The sequence below is a fragment of the Armigeres subalbatus genome, chromosome 3 (assembly GCF_024139115.2).
Source record: "Armigeres subalbatus isolate Guangzhou_Male chromosome 3, GZ_Asu_2, whole genome shotgun sequence".
NCBI lineage: Eukaryota > Metazoa > Arthropoda > Insecta > Diptera > Culicidae > Armigeres > Armigeres subalbatus.
Genome location: NC_085141.1, coordinates 136077149 through 136094850, shown reverse-complemented (window position 1 = coordinate 136094850; position 17702 = coordinate 136077149). Strand labels below are relative to the sequence as shown.

Here is a 17702-nt window from a genome sequence, read left to right as displayed (position 1 = left end):
AAACTCCAACGCAGACTTCTCCATTTCGTTTTCCTTCCATTATAAAATTCGTGGCAAATTCCAAGCAGTCCTCCGTTGATTTTTCGGATTGGAATCCAAAGGACAGCTTAGGTAATAACTGTCTCTCAAGTACATGTCCCTTTATTTTTGTTAGTACGTTGCTGTTTACGCATTTGGTCAATGTCGATAGCATTGCTATTGGTCGGTATGATGTGTAATCTTCCGGATCCCGTCCAGGTTTCAGTATTGGGATCATTCTCACTTCTTTAAGATGGTCTGGCAAACGTCCGTTTTCGTAGTATTTGTTTAGTTCTCCGATTATTTTTTGTTTAGTATCTGTGCTCAGCTGTTTCAGCATACTATAGGTGATTCGATCTGTCCCTGGGGCTGAATGTCGTTTCTTGTTTTGCAGGAATCCATTTAGACTTTCTAGGGTTACCAAGCTATCAGTTGTTTCCGGATGTATGTGAACGCTTTGTATTTGGTTCATTGGCGCTATCTCGAAATTGGCTTCTAGGAACTGTAGAGCTGCTTCTTTGTTAGCCAGTATGACGTTATTTTTTGTTTTGTCTTCATGCCTACTTTTTAGATTCCTCACTAATTTCCAATTTCCTTTTGTATCCCTAGGATCTATGTTTTTTGTTATCTCTGACATTTTTTCTCTCATTAGTATTTTTTTCTCTCTAAGAAATTTCGCATTTGCTTTTTGCAACTCACATAGGTTCTCTACATTTGCAGTTTGATTGTATCTTTTCCTAGCTTCTTTTTTCTTTTCGTATAATGCACTTAAAACCTCACTCCAATAATATTTGGGGGTGTAATTATTGTGAATTTTGTTATTTTTTATTGTTGTTTGAATTATATTCTCTAGGTCTTTAATTGACTCAAAATCTGTGTGTTTGATTTCCCTTATTGTATTATTTATTTTGTTATAATTATATTTTTCTTTATCTTTTTTTGTGCGTATATCTTGTATCATTACTTGTATCACCAAATGACCTGACCCTCCCATGGTGTGGTCCAGAACTTCCCATTTTGTATTGGAAAATACCGCTGAACTACAAAGTGTTAGATCTATAGCACTTGGTGCGTGAGCTAGGTTTGTTGGTCTATATGTTTTCGCACCACTGTTCAAAATTAAGAGATTTGAAGTTAATATCGTGTCTAGTATAATATTACCTTTGTTATTATTATAACTACTCCCCCAAGCTAAATTGTGTGCATTGAAATCTCCACATATCAGTAATTTGGATGTTCCTCTTGTTTCTGTTATTAGTTTTGTCAATCCTGTTTTAAGTTCTTCTATCGTAATTCTGGGATTTATATAAATTGAGATAAGGTGCAATTGTATACTAATAATTTTGATGCCTACTACTTCAAACATGTCGGTTGTGCTCAACTTTAGTTTTTGAAAGTTATAAACATTCCTAAGGTATATCCCAACCCCACCTCCTGTATCCGTTGATCTAGGGGTGAGAATTTTATGGTATCCTGATATGTTCAGTGTTTTAATGTTATTATCATTTACCCATATTTCAGCCAACATGGCTGCGTCATACTTATTTGTGTGTAGCTCATGAGAAAGTTCCATCTTGTTTTTAGCCAAACTCTGGATGTTATTCTGAAGGATCTTGAATGTTGCTGTTGTTGCTTGGATCGTGTCCTGTTTCCTGCATAGTGTATCCTAGAGATTGCGCCAGTGCCCGGACTGCTTCGATAATCATATTGTAACTCGACCCATCATTGCGATTGACCGCCGTTGATAGACTTTTGAAAGTGTCGTTCGCCATTTGCTTGTATGCTGCTCTTTGCTCCGCCATCTCTTTTATTTTATCCTCCCACCGTTTCCGTAGCTCTAGATGTTTCTGCATTGTAATTGTATCCATTTTTAGTTCCGGTGTTTTCGTGTCTGCCGCTTTCCTTTTTCTTGAAGGTTCTTCACCGATCTGCTCCTCTTCCGTTTGTGTTTTCTCCATTGCCTGTTTTGGTACTTTTTTAGTTCGGTGTGTACTCACTCCGGCTTGAGTTGGTTTCTTCTTCGTAGCTTCTGCGTAGCTTTCTTGAATGGTCATAAATTCCTCGGTATGTTCCAAAATGCTGTAGCTGTTTCGAGTAGGTATCGATAGTTCCTGTTTTGCTTCGAAATATGTCAGGTTTTTGTGTGCCATCAAAGTCTTAATCCTGGTTTGTTGTTCCCTCGTCGGACAGTTTGGTTCCGTTGCTCGATGTTTTCCTCTACAGTTGACACATTTTGTATCTTCATTGCAGTGTTTCTCTTCATGGTCACCTCCGCAGTTTTCACACCTTGCTCTCCCTTTGCAGTTTACAGCGATATGCCCATACCGTAGACATTGCTGGCACATAACCGTTTTAGTGATGTATGGTTTCACTGTGACAGTAGCACTGAACAATTTTACCTTTGACGGTAGCTTGTTCCCTCTAAATACGATTCCGACGCTGCTAGTGTTGATTCTCTTACCATTGCTCATTTTGGTCATGCGGAAAATTTCTGACACCGTGTTCACGCACTCAATGTTCTCCAGTACTTCCTGATCCGATAGGTTTTCTGGGATTCCATTAATGACTCCTTTGATCATCACAAGGTGTTTCGGGATGTAGGCTTTGTAATGTTTTAGACTCAAATTTTTGCATGTCGTCAGGCGATTTGCTTCCTTCATGTCCATCATGTATACCATGACTTTGTTTCGTCCTGTTTTCTTGATGTCGATGATCGCTTTGCTAAAGCCATTTTGTTTCAAAACCATTCCGACGTTTATTTTGTTGATTCCAGTAAACCGATCGTTTTCGATTACGTCTCGTTGTATTACCACACGATATGGTCCCTCGTCGTTGCCTTGGTATTTTAGGTTGACAAACCGTTTTTCTTCATGCTTCTGTGTGTCCAGTTGATTCCCAACATTCATCATTCGCCGTCCGCCATTTTGTACAGAGCGCTTTGCTCCGTTTCCGCCATTTTCTATGCCGTTCACATAGTCCATTTCCGCGTCTGATGGTGCCCCTATTGGGGCACCGTTTTCCACACTCATTTCCTTCACAATAGCACTATTTCTTTTGTATTTCTCTTCGGATTAACACTATCTCCCCTGTTCTCTTTCCAATCACGAATCTTAGTCCACGTTTATTAAAATTGATTTTCTTCACAAAAGCTTTTCACGACCACTCTAATCGACTTTCCTTCCGCGAATTGACCGTATTTCACTGTTGATTCACGCTTCAGCGGTATCTCTCCAATTGCATAGTCGAAATGGTAGGGCGAATGTTTACGACCGAACGAAATAATCGAACATTTGGAGACGTTCAATGACATTCAATTAATGTGACACCATTCGGCAAAGGTTTCCAGTTGTAGTTTCTTTTATCGCAAAATATAGCTTTAGATCATCGGCATATGACAGTTTTAGACACTTCAAAACAAGATGCACATCATTCATGTAAAGCAGGAATAAGAATGGACCGAGGTGGCTGCCTTGAGGAACACCGGACCCAACTAAAAACGGTGAAGAAACGTGGTCTCCGATTTTAACAGACATGCTGCGGCCGGTTAGATACGAGCGAAGCCAAATAAGCATGTTACCATTCATGCCAAGTTTGTCAAACTTGGCAACTGCAATTTCATGATTCATTTTATCAAACGCCGCTGATAAATCCGTATAGATGGCGTCAACCTGATGACCTATTTCAATTTGGCGTATCAAATACGAGGTGAAGCAAGTCAAATTGGTAGTTGTTGATTGCTTAGGCATAAATCCATGCTGTTCCGGTGAAATATAATTCGCGTAGCACTGAACTAGCTCATGAAGTACGATTAGCTCCAGCAGCTTCGAGGTGGCACTCAACGCGGCTATACCACGATAATTAGAGACAGTTCGCTTACAGCCTTTTTTGAATACTGGAAAAACATACGAATGCTTCCAGCAGTCTGGGAAAACTCCTGTGGTCAATGACAGATTGAAAACTTTTGTTAGCGGTGATGCAAGAGAAATAATGCAACGCTTCAGAACCAGTGAAGGAATATTGTCGGGTCCACATCCAGTAGACGCTTTCAGTTCCTTGCCAGCTGCAGTTACCATATCCTCGGTGATAGCAATCGGTTGCTCGGAATTCTGTAAACAGGGAACGTTCGCTGTAGCAGTAGTAACATCTTGTGAATTGAGCTGCTCATTGTTGAAAACGTTGCTAAATTGTAGACGAAACATGTCTGCAATACTTTCGGTAGAGTTGGCTTCTATCAAACCGTTAGTCATCGTCGGAGGCAATCCGGACTCTTTCCGTTGATCGTTGACGTAACGCCAAAAACTTTTTGGGTTGGCTTTAAAGCGACGTTGCAGATCATCCTTGACTTTGACTTTGAACATACATGGGGCAAGTACGACATATTTGAACAACATTTTCAATAAAGCTATTTTAATTGTTTTTAGATGGTTGTCTAGTGAAAAATAACTTCGTCATTCATATATCATATGGATCTGAATTAGATTCAGTTTGATTCCGTTGTTAAAAAGTATTGTACAGTTATTTTCCAACTATGTGTTTTACATTCTGAAAATTATCTCCCGCATGAAGAATAGCAATGGCTATAACTATGCGATATTCTTTAATTTACAGTGCAAATAATCTATTTATTCTACAATAGGTCAACAGGATTTGTCTTGTGTTTTGTTATTTTCAAACTTCGCATCAGATTTTCAGATATATAAAGTGCTTAACACATAAATTGGCTATTTTGTTCTGTTATAAATTAAGAACACTGTGCATCGCCTGAATATTGAAGTATTGATTTATGTAATAATTTGAAAATTCGAATCGCAGCAAGCCATGCGCGCGGATGGTTGCTTTTAAATTTGCTGTCACGGTTTTGTTCGTTGCCGCAAGAAATAGATTCTGCTGATGTATATATTTTGCATGTGTACTAGAAGAGAAAAGTTTAAGTTATCTGAAGTTTATTTATTAAAGTGTATTCTTATTAGAGCGCGCGAAATCGTTTGTGTAGTTTGTATACGCGGATGTATTTGGTGAAAATATGTTTGAATGGGTGATAATACCAGGAAAATATGGATCATCAACGAATTGCTCGGAATAGCGCTGGAAGAGTAGTGATTTTTTAGTGGACACTAGTTATGGTCTTTTCTTTCTCAGTTCATTTATTCGGAATTTGATCAATTTGGTGAGATTGTTTCAATATGTTTTTATATGATTCCAAAACTAAATACGCGCTGGATTTGAAAATCCGGAAGTTTGTTTATGGATCCATTATCCAATTGATAATGGTAGCATAAACAGGCGGGGCTTATTGCAAGTGAAAGTGACCTCGGGCTGGACGTGAGTTACCAGGCAGTCTGAAATGGGTCACTGGAGCTGCAGTAGAGCTAACACCTTCTAACTCCCGGGCTAAAGCTGACTTTATTTAAGACAGCTTTCTTCCATAATACCACTGCCGGACAGTGGGGGTTAGATTGAAGATACACATAGATACACATTGCTTTATGTAATAATTTGTGTTCTAAAAAGAGAAATATTTATTCATACGAAATCACTTATCTTTGCCACCTAAAACATTGAGCATGAGCATGAGCATTATGACCGCACAATTCGTAGTTGCTACTCCGTGATTGACTAAACTTGCGAAATTGTACAGAGAACACAATGAATGGGGCTTGGGATTAGCTAACCATTCTCAATATACACGTTTCGGGAGCTCAAATATTTAAAGTCAATAACGGCGCCGGCCACGTCCTTACGATCATATAGGAATAGAAGGATTGTTAGTCCGACTCTCGTTGCTACTAGAGACCGAATATACCTCTGCATCTCCACGATTGTCTTGGGATAGGATATCGTCTTAGTTACAAAGGATAATTTATCTGGATTCACTTTGGTAAGCGATGCGATCTATGGGATGGGAAATGACACTAATACGAGTTAAAAATTAAAAAACATGCACGCCCGGTGGCATATGAAAGCTAAGGAGATTCGCGTTTTGGACGACCGCACGGAAGCGCAGCACTCTGTACTCACTTGTTCGATGGCTACAGCAAACTATTGAAGAACTCGCTTTTTTTTTTACCGCGCGCGACATGCGCATGAGCCACCGAACACAAGATAGATACTTTATTCCTTTCCCGACGACTAAAACACGCACTGCACTTACTTGTTCGATAGCTACTTTTATTACCGGCCGCGCAATGCAGAACAAATATTTCGGCCGATCGCGCGATCATTCTGCAGTCCGAAACAAGAGAAATCACGCACTAAACTGATTTTTATTACCGGCCGCGCAATGCAGAACAAATATTTCGGCCGATCGCGTCATCGTTCTGCAGTCCGAAACAAGAGAAATCTCGCACTGAACACCACCTAAAACATTCGGTACAAAAGTAAGCTAATGGAAAACAAGACAACAGCCGAATAAACAGTAAATCGGCTATTGCCTTGTTTTCAAATCTGCTAACATTAGATAATAGGTCCCACTTGCCCCGTTTGAAGGGGTAAGTGGGTTCTGAAGGTAAATTTAATTCTTGCTTTACCAATATTTTTGTAATTGAATAAATGGCTTCCAACAGCTCTACACTTCAACAATGGAAGCATATAATGATGTATCAGTGGTTAATGTTCTGAAATAACCTGTTTTCTAAGTATGCGTTAACAATTTTGCTGAACTAGCGTTTTTTAGGTCCCACTTGCCCCGGGGTACCTTATCACGATCTTTCGATGTTCGATTCTGTTCGATGTTTGTTGTGTTGTCTTAAAGCTGTCTGCTTGAGCCTTTTGAGTTTTTTAAGAAAACGATTAGACCAAGATGGTTTGGCCGGAGCTGGCCGATTAGTTTTAGGAACAAACTGATCAACAGCATAGAGCATAATTCCGGACAGAGTCGATGCTGCCATGCGTTTCCGAGGATGGATAGATGCGGCCTCGAACCGTGGATTGTGGCGTCAAATTGTTGATTCAGTGTTATCTGTTTAGATGTAAACTAAATAAATGAAAAATCGATGCTGCCAAATTACAGTCACAGTTTTGAAATATGCCATCCCAGTCGACGTGTGATAAAAAATCATTCATGCCAACGAAATCGGCCTTATTGAAATCATACAAAATGCTTTCAGAAGAGTCTCGAAAATGCTGACAAGGGCTAATATTCAAACTTATCATGGCAGGAGCATGATGTCTGCTGATTTTAACAAGCGGCGATGGGGCTTGTTGAACTGTGCAATCTGTACAAAGTTCATTGCTAACGAAGCATAGATCGAGAATGCGATTGTTCTCGTTTTCGATGTCCATTATTTGTCCGAGGCCAGCAGTAGGGGAAACTGGACACACATGATCCCCACTTTTTGTTTAGGATATTTCTCGATGTAACATGCACTGATTTGCACGCTTTTTGATGGACTTGATAAAGAATTTAATTAGTTATTCAAAAACGTCATTGGAAGCAATTATTTGTTCCTAAAAGTTACCAAAAACTCGATTTTGCCGAAAGATAGAAAATTTGGCATTTTCAAAACTTGCGGGAGACTTGATCCCCATATAGGGGGAAATTGATCCCTTTATGAGCTGAACATGTTTAGGTTCTTCCAAGCCTAATGAAAGGTCAAATTGGTCTATTCTCAAATCCTAACAATTATTCATAGTCTGTCGTAATAGCAGTCGTGCGAAAATGAAATATTGTTGGTATTAAGCAAGGCAAGTATTTTGGTTCTCGAATAGAGTAATAGTGACAGATAGAATGTCTGCCAAAGCAACAAAATTGGCATGGTGATGATGATTTATCTGCAAACCATTCACTCCACTGAAAGCCAGTGGTCATATCATGACAACCATGATGTTCCCAAGAGGATCTCTTCTGAAAATTAGCCACACTGCAAATGCCATGGCCAATGGTAAATATCCCTGAGTGCCTGTTTTGGGACTAACGAAAAAAGTCTGTGATACATCGAGATCGGCAGACTACTACCAATACCAAAACCGTGATCATACCAGGATGCTGACTTCATACATCAATATGGCCCTGTCACTCATCCTTTAAACATCATATTTTTCTGTAGTGCGTGTTATTACTACACAAATGCGATTTCTCTTAAACGACTGACCAAAAGTTGTTGAATGAGCCTATTATTAAAAATTCTTTAGGAAGATTTACAAATAAATGGTGATTATAGGCAAACTTCCGCTAGTTGCAACGGAAAGAATTGAATACCAGATCAAACAATACTGATTTTAAGCCCAGTGATTTGTTGAGTATTTTCAAAGCTTAATTTATACTCGTTTTCATTGAAAATAATGTTGAAAAGCATTTGATAAAACTAATCAAAACTAAGTATGTTCAACTACACTTTGTTCTGGTTAATGAAATAAGGCTATTGAGACATTCAAATTGCGCGTGTATTGCCTGATTGACAAAATTAAAGAGAAATAAAAATTATTTATACTCACTTGTCATAAGACGAGTTTATACCATCCCATTGAATTCCACCACTTAATTGTATCTTGACAGATACGTATTTCGACCTCAACAGTAAGGCCGTCTTCAGTGTCTCGTACTTGACTCGACTTAAGTACGAGTACGAGTCAAGTACGAGACACTGAAGACGGCCTTACTGTTGAGGTCGAAATACGTATCTGTCAAGATACAATTAAGTGGTGGAATTCAATGGGATGGTATAAACTCGTCTTATGACAAGTGAAGACATTCCACTAAAAAGCTCAAAATAATTTTCTTATTATTTATACTGTTTAACTAGAAAATAATTTTAACAGATCAATTTAGTTACATACAATACAATAATATGCGATGGTATACAACAAACGCCTTAATATATGCAATATCGGGATCAAGTGTGTCCAAACTGTGGGGGATCAAGTGTGTCCATGTTGAGTATTTATCTTATTTCGTTTATTGTATTAAATTGAAATAAGCAATAGTTAATACAATGAATTTATTCAATTCTACAATAATAAAACTTTGTCCAGTAAAAATTTGACACGTTTTGGTTGGACATATTCAAAGTTATTAAACTTTTCTCCATTAAAGAAAAAAAGGATTGAGAATGCTTAAATAATAAAACCTCTCTAAAACCCATATACATAAAGTAACTAATATCAAATGTTACTCAGATTCAATAGTCTATCAAACGGATCCTTTTGCACATATCAGTGGTATAAAAATGTGATTAGTTTTCGAGAAAACAGGGGGGGATCATGTGTCCCCGGGGATCACGTGTGTCCAGTTTCCCCTACTGAATGCATCAAGTAACTCTCGTGATGTTTGACTGATGAAGGATCGAGATGAAATCGGAAAAAGGGAACCATAAGATTTTCGTTTCCATGAAATTGAACTCAAATTGAAATCCCCTAAAACAACGATGTTATCTCTTGGTGTCAGCTGCGAAACGATCCAGTTCAGAGAGGTGAGATATTTTTCAATTAAGTTATCGTCGTTGACTCTATCAGGCGGAAAATAAACAACACAGAGGTAAAGCGTGCCATCGATAGTAGAAATAGCGACCCATATTTGCTCAACTTCTAAGCCGGATGGAGGATCCAGCTTACGGGACTTAAAGCTTAAACGAACAGCTAGCAGGACGCCGCCTCCGGTGAGTTTACGGCTATTTGACGGCTAGCGATCTTGTCTGTACACGGAGTATGATGCATCAAATAACAAATTCGATGTGGTTTTCTCGTTGAGCCAAGTTTCAGAAAAAGCATAAATGTCGTAACACCCATCGCTGACTGCCAACTTATAATCGGCAAGTGAACTGTTGACTCCACCAACGTTTTGGTAGTACAGCAAAACGTTTGCGGCAGTTGTTGCATTATTTGCATGGGAGGTGATTGCGCGCCGTGGATGACGAGTTTCGGTGGTGTTGCGACGTGTTGAGTTGGAGATGTAAGTACTGCTGGGTAAGGATATGTTTTCAGGGCGGGCAGTGTTCTCATTTAAACCATACTTGCCAGATTCTGCAGGGTGGAAACCCCTACCATCTGACCCATTCACAGGACCAGGACGACTGTTGAACGCTGGCTGGATGGTCAGGACTGTAATGGGAGGTTCCGGGACTTCCAAAGGACTTATTATCAGGCGTCCCGGTTGTTGAGCTGTTGAGGAAATGTCTTCAGAGCGAGCGGTGTCCTTGATTAGATCGTACTTGACTGGTAACGCGAGCTGGAAGCCTCAACTGCCTGACCCAAACACATGACCAGGACGGCTGATGTACGTTGGCTTCATTGTCGCGACTGTGATGGGGGGCTCTAGGGCTTCCAAAGTGCTTTCTGTCATGCGTCCTCCCGTCCTCCTCCCTCCCGCAGCTCCAATATCACCGATTTGGCTCCAATTTCCCACCACAAATTGGAGCCAAATCGGTGATATTGGAGCTGCGGGAGGAAATGTCTTCAGAGCGAGCAGTGTTCATAATCGAGTAATACTTGCCTGATTGCACAGACTGGAAGCCCCTTATACCGGACCCATACGCAGGACCAGGATGACTGATGAGCGCTGCCTGGAAGGTCTCGACTGCAATGGGAGGCTCCGGGGCTTCCAAAGTGTTATATGTTGTGCATTCTGGTGAGGAGAGCTGATTCTTTTCGGTGGAGATTTTGCTGTTTAAGAGCTGTTCGGAAGACGTACAAAGGATCTTTTTTTTTATTCAAATCAAAAGGGCGTACAGTAATCCCTTCCGGCCAATACCATGCGTCGCTGATAACGTTTGAAAATGTTTTACAAACTGTTATTTTAAAAGACACGAAAGAAAGATCTGCTATGTTTTTGCCTCGAGGAACTAGTTTTGTCACTTTTATTAGGGACGGATGTGCATTCGAAATGTCGGAGGCGTAAATTTTTACGTCCTCTTCACTTTGATCTGGTTCAAAGGGTGTTACGTAGAAAGATTCGAGATCGTTGGCCTGGAGATCACTATTGGCAACTTTCAAACCCGAATTTATAGGTTTCGTCTTACTTCCGTTGGCTTGCCCCGAAGAATCACCCGACGCTTCGAGATTGTTGGAGCCAATATTGCTTTGACCGAATCGCGTGCTGACTAAATCTGCGCTGGTGGACGGCCGCATTGATTTATGAGATGAAGCTGCTGGGGTTGAGATATTCATTCGGGGTAGGTTGAGGTTGTTCGAGGTACTGATTGTACTGAGATTTGCCGCTAAAAATGCCCCTCAATTGAACGTCAGGATTAGATCTATGCGTGTATTTATTTAAATCATCAAACATATGTTCAGTTTTACGATTATTTGATAATTTGTGAAATTCAAATTGATACTCACTGACCCATATTCATTTCGAAAATTGACTGTGCAGAGCCGAATATGAATATGTTTAAAAGTGAAGTGACAAAGAAGGCCGATAGGGTTCGATTTTTTTTTTCAAATATTTAAAGCTCTGGCTACAATAGCTCTAATAACTAGTCGCAGTGGTACACCCGAACAGGAAAAAAGTCAGCCGGTGGGTCCACCTACCTACCTCCTACCACTTCGCACTATCATCTGGTGACCGAAGCCACTCTGGTACGCTCATGGGCTCCTCTGTTGTCACATAGCTCGAAACACTCCGTGTCTTCCCGGATGACCAGACCGACTGGCATCATGCGGTACGTGCTCTCCAGCTTCCGCAAGTAACTGGTTACCCCCAGAGTTTTCGCCCAGGACGGGATTTTTCTGTAAAATGTCTCTAAAACTGAGCCAGTCGTACTGAGCACTTTCTTTCACACTTTCTGGTCCAATATGTTGCCATTACAAATGACATTCCATTTAAAGATTGAACAACAACCTGTCCAGTACATGTGCTGGAATAAGTGGCCGATTCCGATGCTTGCACAGCTCCTGAATGTGTTGGTCCGAAGTGTCTTCTGGACTTTTGCTGACCAGCCAGCAACCTTCCAAACGTTTCAACCTCCCGATAAATTTAGTACGACGCTACCCACGAGTTACGCAGAAAATCCTTGATCCCACGGTGCCACGTGGTTTATATCACAGAGAACAGACGTTCATCTTCATTCGCGTGCTTGTGTAAAAGTTTGTACTGGTCATTTTAAAGTGTGTCGTTATGCCCCCGTTGCGCGGTGCTAGTGTGCTAATAAAAATGGTTAAAATTTGCCGTGCTTACTTTTTAGCGCTAGTATTCATTCCGAATTGCTCCTAGGCTCGCACCTAGGTGGCAGCACTGCATTGTTTATGAAGTGTATGCCAACGCCATCACTTAGTGGAATTGAGTTTTTATGTCGGGCAGCCTGCGTTGGCGGCGCTGAGGTGCGATTTGAATCTTTACAAACGTTTTAACGAAATTTTGTTCGAGCATCCTTGTCTGTTCTCTGTGTTTATATGGCCGATACAGGTATCCCGAACTGTTATTACATCTTTATGATCCATCGACTCGACACTAAGTTGTACATCCGGCACCGTTTCTGAGCCCAAAACTTGTTGAATATAAGAGAGAGCTATAATAGCTGCTGGCAAAAGTATCAGTTACTAGTTAGTAGCCTGCCATGGGATGAGAGGGTTCCTTTATCTCCAATAGGTTATGAGCCCAGTAAGCTTCCACTGCGTAATCTGGTGAAAATTATTCTCGACAACGATCCGACGGGAACAAGAAGGCGAGCAGGTGGTGCGCAGCGAGCAAGGTGGATCGATCAGGTGAAAGACAATCTGCAGAACCTCCGCCGACTGCGTGGCTGGTAACGTCCTTAGGTGGTTCAGGCTGGACTAAAAGATTCAACCCAGAGACATATACTGAACGTCCAACGGTAGACGTATTGCCTAGTGTTAAGACATCGCAGATTGGCCGCGGCCCGGGGATACGTTGATAACAACAGATTAATAACAGAATAGCAGAAGACGAGCTACACAATAATTTTAGTATAGAACAATATTAAATCTTAAGCGGGTATCAATTAAAAATTGTAGAAAATTTAGAAATGAATTCACATTTTCATTTGCTTAATTGATTGCCATATTTCAAAGACTTGGATTAACATTGAACAGAATAGTAGAAACATTATTATACAATATCAAGCGAATATGTTTTGCGATCTGATGTCACAAAACGATTATCTTCAGAATTTTCTAACTGCTCAAATGCGGTATTTTTCAAGGTATTTAAATCAATGTCGTCTTCCACGCAACTTCTAATTCATTTAGCTATTTGCAATTCTGAGCTCATCAATTTCTGTTTAACATTTGCAGCCCGTTCGGCCAATGGAGCAGTTCGTCCAGTGATGATGAATTCATTCCGAACGATATATATTTTGGCACACCGGATCGGGTATTTACGGCCAGCACGAAAATTCGATGCGAGCGTCAGAAGATAATGAACGATCGCTATTCCCAGTACAGCAAACCGGGACGGACAGGGAAGCGAAAGTACGGAGAAGAGTCCGATGCGGCCACCAGGCGGAAGCAAAAGCAGAAACTTGAAGAGATCTCCCGCCTCAATTTGCCGACCTATCAGCAGCAGCAGTTGCAGAGTTTGGTGAAGAAGAAGAAAAAAAGCAGATCCGATCGGTTCTACGACAAATCGCGGGACATTCCCAACGATATCTATTTCGGAAATGTCAATGGTATGGAGACTGTTTATTAGACTTTGCTTATGTGACCAAAACTTATCGTTTTTTAGTTCCCCTGCATATTTTGCATGGTTTTGGGGATAGTTCGTCAGATGAAGAACGAAAAGGTGGGAATGTCTGGAGGACAGCACAACCCAGCAGCAGTAGCAGCAGGGTTGTAAAACATCATTCTACTAGTAAAAGCTACAAAAAACCTGCATCTTCCAGTTATAGGTAAGATTTGTCTTTTACTGAAAGTTCGTGATTCCTAATTCGGTCGGTCGAATACCTACTTGAAGGTTTCTACTGGAATGAAGTAAAATAATTGTTTATTGTTCCATTTTTGCCATCCTTTTCAGGTCATCATTTAGTATATAAGAACCATACACCATGTCGCTCTATGTAATTAATTTCATAATCAAGACGAATCTGTTTGATCGTAAAGTTTTGTCGTCTTACTCAAACACCAATGTTATATGTACTTATGTTTGAGAGTAGTCGCCTTTAAAATTATTATCATGATTATGATATTATTGTCCACAGGAGGAATGGTCACCTCAATGACCCATTTCTCTAAACTAAATACATTTTACATATCGTCAATAATAATAAACACGTCCAAAATAACACCCATTACTCAGCACGACGCAATAAAATAAAATTACCACGAAATATTTCGATTTGATTTCAGCAAATCGCCACACAGTCCCAGTAACGATCGATCGGTGCAAGCGATGAAGGAATACTTAAAGATTGCCGGATTCAAGAACGTAAAATTCCACAAACTTTGGGAGGGGTGCAAATCCAATCAGGAACGAGCCAACGCTATTCTGCGACTCATGCAGGAGAAAGGTTTGGAAGGGGAACCCACCATCGCCAAGTGTCGAGAACTGCGCAAACAGTTGCAGATGGAGCGCGAGGCTCAAGTGCTGGACACGAGTTTAATCATCGATTCGGGTGAAGGTAATGGTTACAGTAAATCATAATTTAACCTTTCACTAATTGCTTTTCCTTTCCTCAGGTCGAATAACACGAAGAAGTGCAAGGAATACACAGAATCAATTGGCTGCTGGTCAATCGTTAGATCCCAATACGCCGTCAACTTCGGGTCTCTCACAACCTCCCGTTGTTCCGCCGGAAAGTTTAGAAACCCTGAATCGCATGCGGAACGTGGTCGATCCTGATTCCGAAGGCGAAGAGTAATCCTCGGTGTGCTTCATGCTAAAAGATCCCGATCCATAATCGGTGGCCATAAACAAACACTGTATCCTGTTATGCTGATCAAGCGAACAGCTGTAGCGATTCAACTTTAGTGAAGATTCAAGTCATCAAATATTTCAATTAATTTCAAAACTATATTTTAGATTTTTTAGGTTTTCTCCAAGAGAACAAAACAGAGGTGTTTTTATAGGTTCACACAGTTATTGTGTGATAATAGCTTCATTCAATTATTTTTTTTTACTTTTTTCACTTTTTAAATAAGTTCATAGAATATGTTATAAAAACACATTATATCAAGAAATAATATAAAATATTCTTACAGTGCATCGTGGAATCAAAAGTCACTCTCACTAATGTAGACCAGCAGGTATAAGTCAGAGGATAACTAATTTTACTAAATATAAGATCTGTAAAATATTGTGGAATGCTCGATAGAATGTGCAAACTGAATAAACTTTGGCTTTTTAAAATGCATGTAGTTTATGTGTTTGAATTTTTTTATGTTGTTTTTTCCGTTTGTTCTATACTCACATCATTGCATTGCGGCAGAAAAGCTCCATGATATACACATAATAAAATTTTAAAAAAATATCCTGGCCAATATAGTATCTAACTGCTAGGATAAAGAGGGCTCCTTTTTCAAAGTTGTGGGTAAAATGACCAATAGTGTTCCCTCTATGCATATTACATTTTTACAGCAAATCGTAAAGTCACCATATTTGACGCAGTTAAGAAAATTCTGAAAAGAATCATTAGGTAATATGAACAGCATTTTCCAATGAATCTCCATCACATTTCACAGATAGATTTGATTGTCGTCACTAGAAATCTTATGCAGATTTGCAGATTTTTTACAGTTCAATCAATGATCCTTGCCAATTTTCCAATTGGACAAAAATTATAATGATTTGAAAACTCACCATTACTTTACTAATGGGTCCTGTACACCTCCGGTGGTGCAGAGGGCCGACTTGAAAGATCTCCATCCTGAGCAATGTCCAGCTATCGCTTTAACCTGATGCCAGGTTAGATTTAGGTCGACTTCTTTTATATCTTTATTGAGGCTTCGCCTCCATGAGCCTCTGGGTCTGCCTCTGCGGCGCTGTCCCGCTGGGTTCCAGTCTAACGCTTGTTTACAGATTTTATTTCCGCCCCTACGTAGAGTATGGCCGACCCAGCCCCACTTTTGATCCCGAATTTCTGTTGCTATTGGCCTCTGGTGACAACGACGATGGAGCTCGTTGTTTGAGATCCAGTTGTGAGGGCACCAGGCCCGAATTATATATCGCAGGGATCTGTTGATAAACACCTACAGCCGTTGAGTGTTCTCCACTGATACACACCATGTTTCGCTAGTGTATAACAGCACAGATTTCACGTTAGCGTTGAAAACTCGTATTTTGGTGCGTTCAAAGGCAGCCCTTGCATTCTTGATCCGTGCGCCATTTGGCCGTCTGACACCTTTTGGCTACCAAGATATTGGAAAGTTTCAACATTCTCCACTGCTTGCCCGGCTACTGTGAAACTGGAAGTCACCGTGTTTACATCCAACGATTTGATTTTGTTGACGTTGATGACTAAACCTGCCGAAGAGAAGCGCTCGGCAAACCCGTTGAGCTTACTCTGCATTTCCGAATGCCGTTGAGCGAGGAGTGCAACGTCATCAGTCAATTCGAAGTCGTTTAGGTGCTCCATGGTTTTAGGCTGTTATAGCAGCCCGCGGTTTGGTTCACAGTATAGATAGTGGAATATATAGATGAGCGAAGATAAATCCTCTGTCTCCAAACGAACTGTCAAACGTGTCTCCAAACGAGCATGACGTCACGATTTCAATGGAAACGTTAAGGGCTGTGACGTCATATGCGCGTGTGCACGGGCAAAAAACTCGACTCAGCCATGCTTTCGCTCATCTATAGATTCTACTATCTATAGTTCACAGTCAATCGCACCTTCCAGAATCTCGTCGATTACGATGAGGAACAGTAACGGTGATAGAATACATCCTCGCCTCACACCAGCTACGACCCATTGTGCAGCACTCTACACGAGAAGGTCTCGTACTGTACTGTGTATGAGGCCGATGATTTTCTCAGGAACCCCCTTGCGACTCAGGGCGCCCCACATATTCTCGTGATTGAGATTGTCGAAAGCTTTTTCGTAGTCAATGAATACCAAGTACAGGGATTCTTGGAATTTGTTGACCTGCTCCAGAATGATACAGAGCGTGACAATATGGTCCACACATGATCTTCCGGCACGGAATCTGGCCTGCTGCCGCCGGAGAGTCGCATCGATCTTCTCTTGAATCCTGGCTAGGATAACTTTGCATAGAACTTTGAGAGCGGTACACAGCAACATAATGCCTCGCCAGTTGTCGCATACAGTCAGGTCACCCTTTTTGGGAACCTTCACTAAGATACCTTGCATCCAGTTACGAAATAAACGATGCAGTAGTTAAGCGGATGTCATGGGGTCAGCTTTGAGCGATGGCTAATATGCGATCGAACCTTGGGGCTTTTTTTTTATACTATGAATTTCGATGAAATTCTAGCAGTGATGGAGCTTCGGTATTCAGATCCTTCGGACTTCGGATCCTAGGCCGATCATGCCGAGGTGGTGGTGGCCTGGCTGGCACTTAAAAAAGTTATTCGAAGTGCTCGAACCAGCGTTTCAGCTGATCAGTTGGGTCGGCCAGTAACTGACCATTCGCGTCTTTCACAGGCATCGTTGCATTTATCTTCGCCCCACTTTATCGTCGTGAGATATCGTAGACTAGGCGAATGTCCCCGGTTGCTGCGGTTCTCTCTCCATCGTCGGCCAGTGAGTCCGCCCACGCTCGCTTGTCCCGTTGACATGAGCATTGCACTTCCTTCTCCAGAGCCAAGTATCGTTGACGGGCTAAGATTTTGGCTCTTCAGG

General features: G+C 40.9%; 1 protein-coding gene across 2 annotated transcripts in view; it reads left to right on the top strand.

The window, feature by feature from the left end:
* The window catches only part of LOC134225502 (protein PFC0760c-like), a 34102-nt gene extending 18845 nt beyond the window's left edge, over positions 1–15257 (top strand). Inside the window, exons 3-6 of one of the 2 annotated variants that reach the window (XM_062705652.1) lie at positions 13204–13577; positions 13634–13796; positions 14254–14525; positions 14584–15257. In XM_062705652.1, coding sequence (XP_062561636.1) covers positions 13204–13577; positions 13634–13796; positions 14254–14525; positions 14584–14765 — 991 coding nt within the window. In that variant the 3' untranslated portion in view covers positions 14766–15257. The remainder of the gene's footprint in view (positions 1–13203; positions 13578–13633; positions 13797–14253; positions 14526–14583) is intronic. The other variant, XM_062705653.1, reaches the window with a different exon arrangement.
* The last annotated feature ends 2445 nt before the right edge of the window (positions 15258–17702 follow it).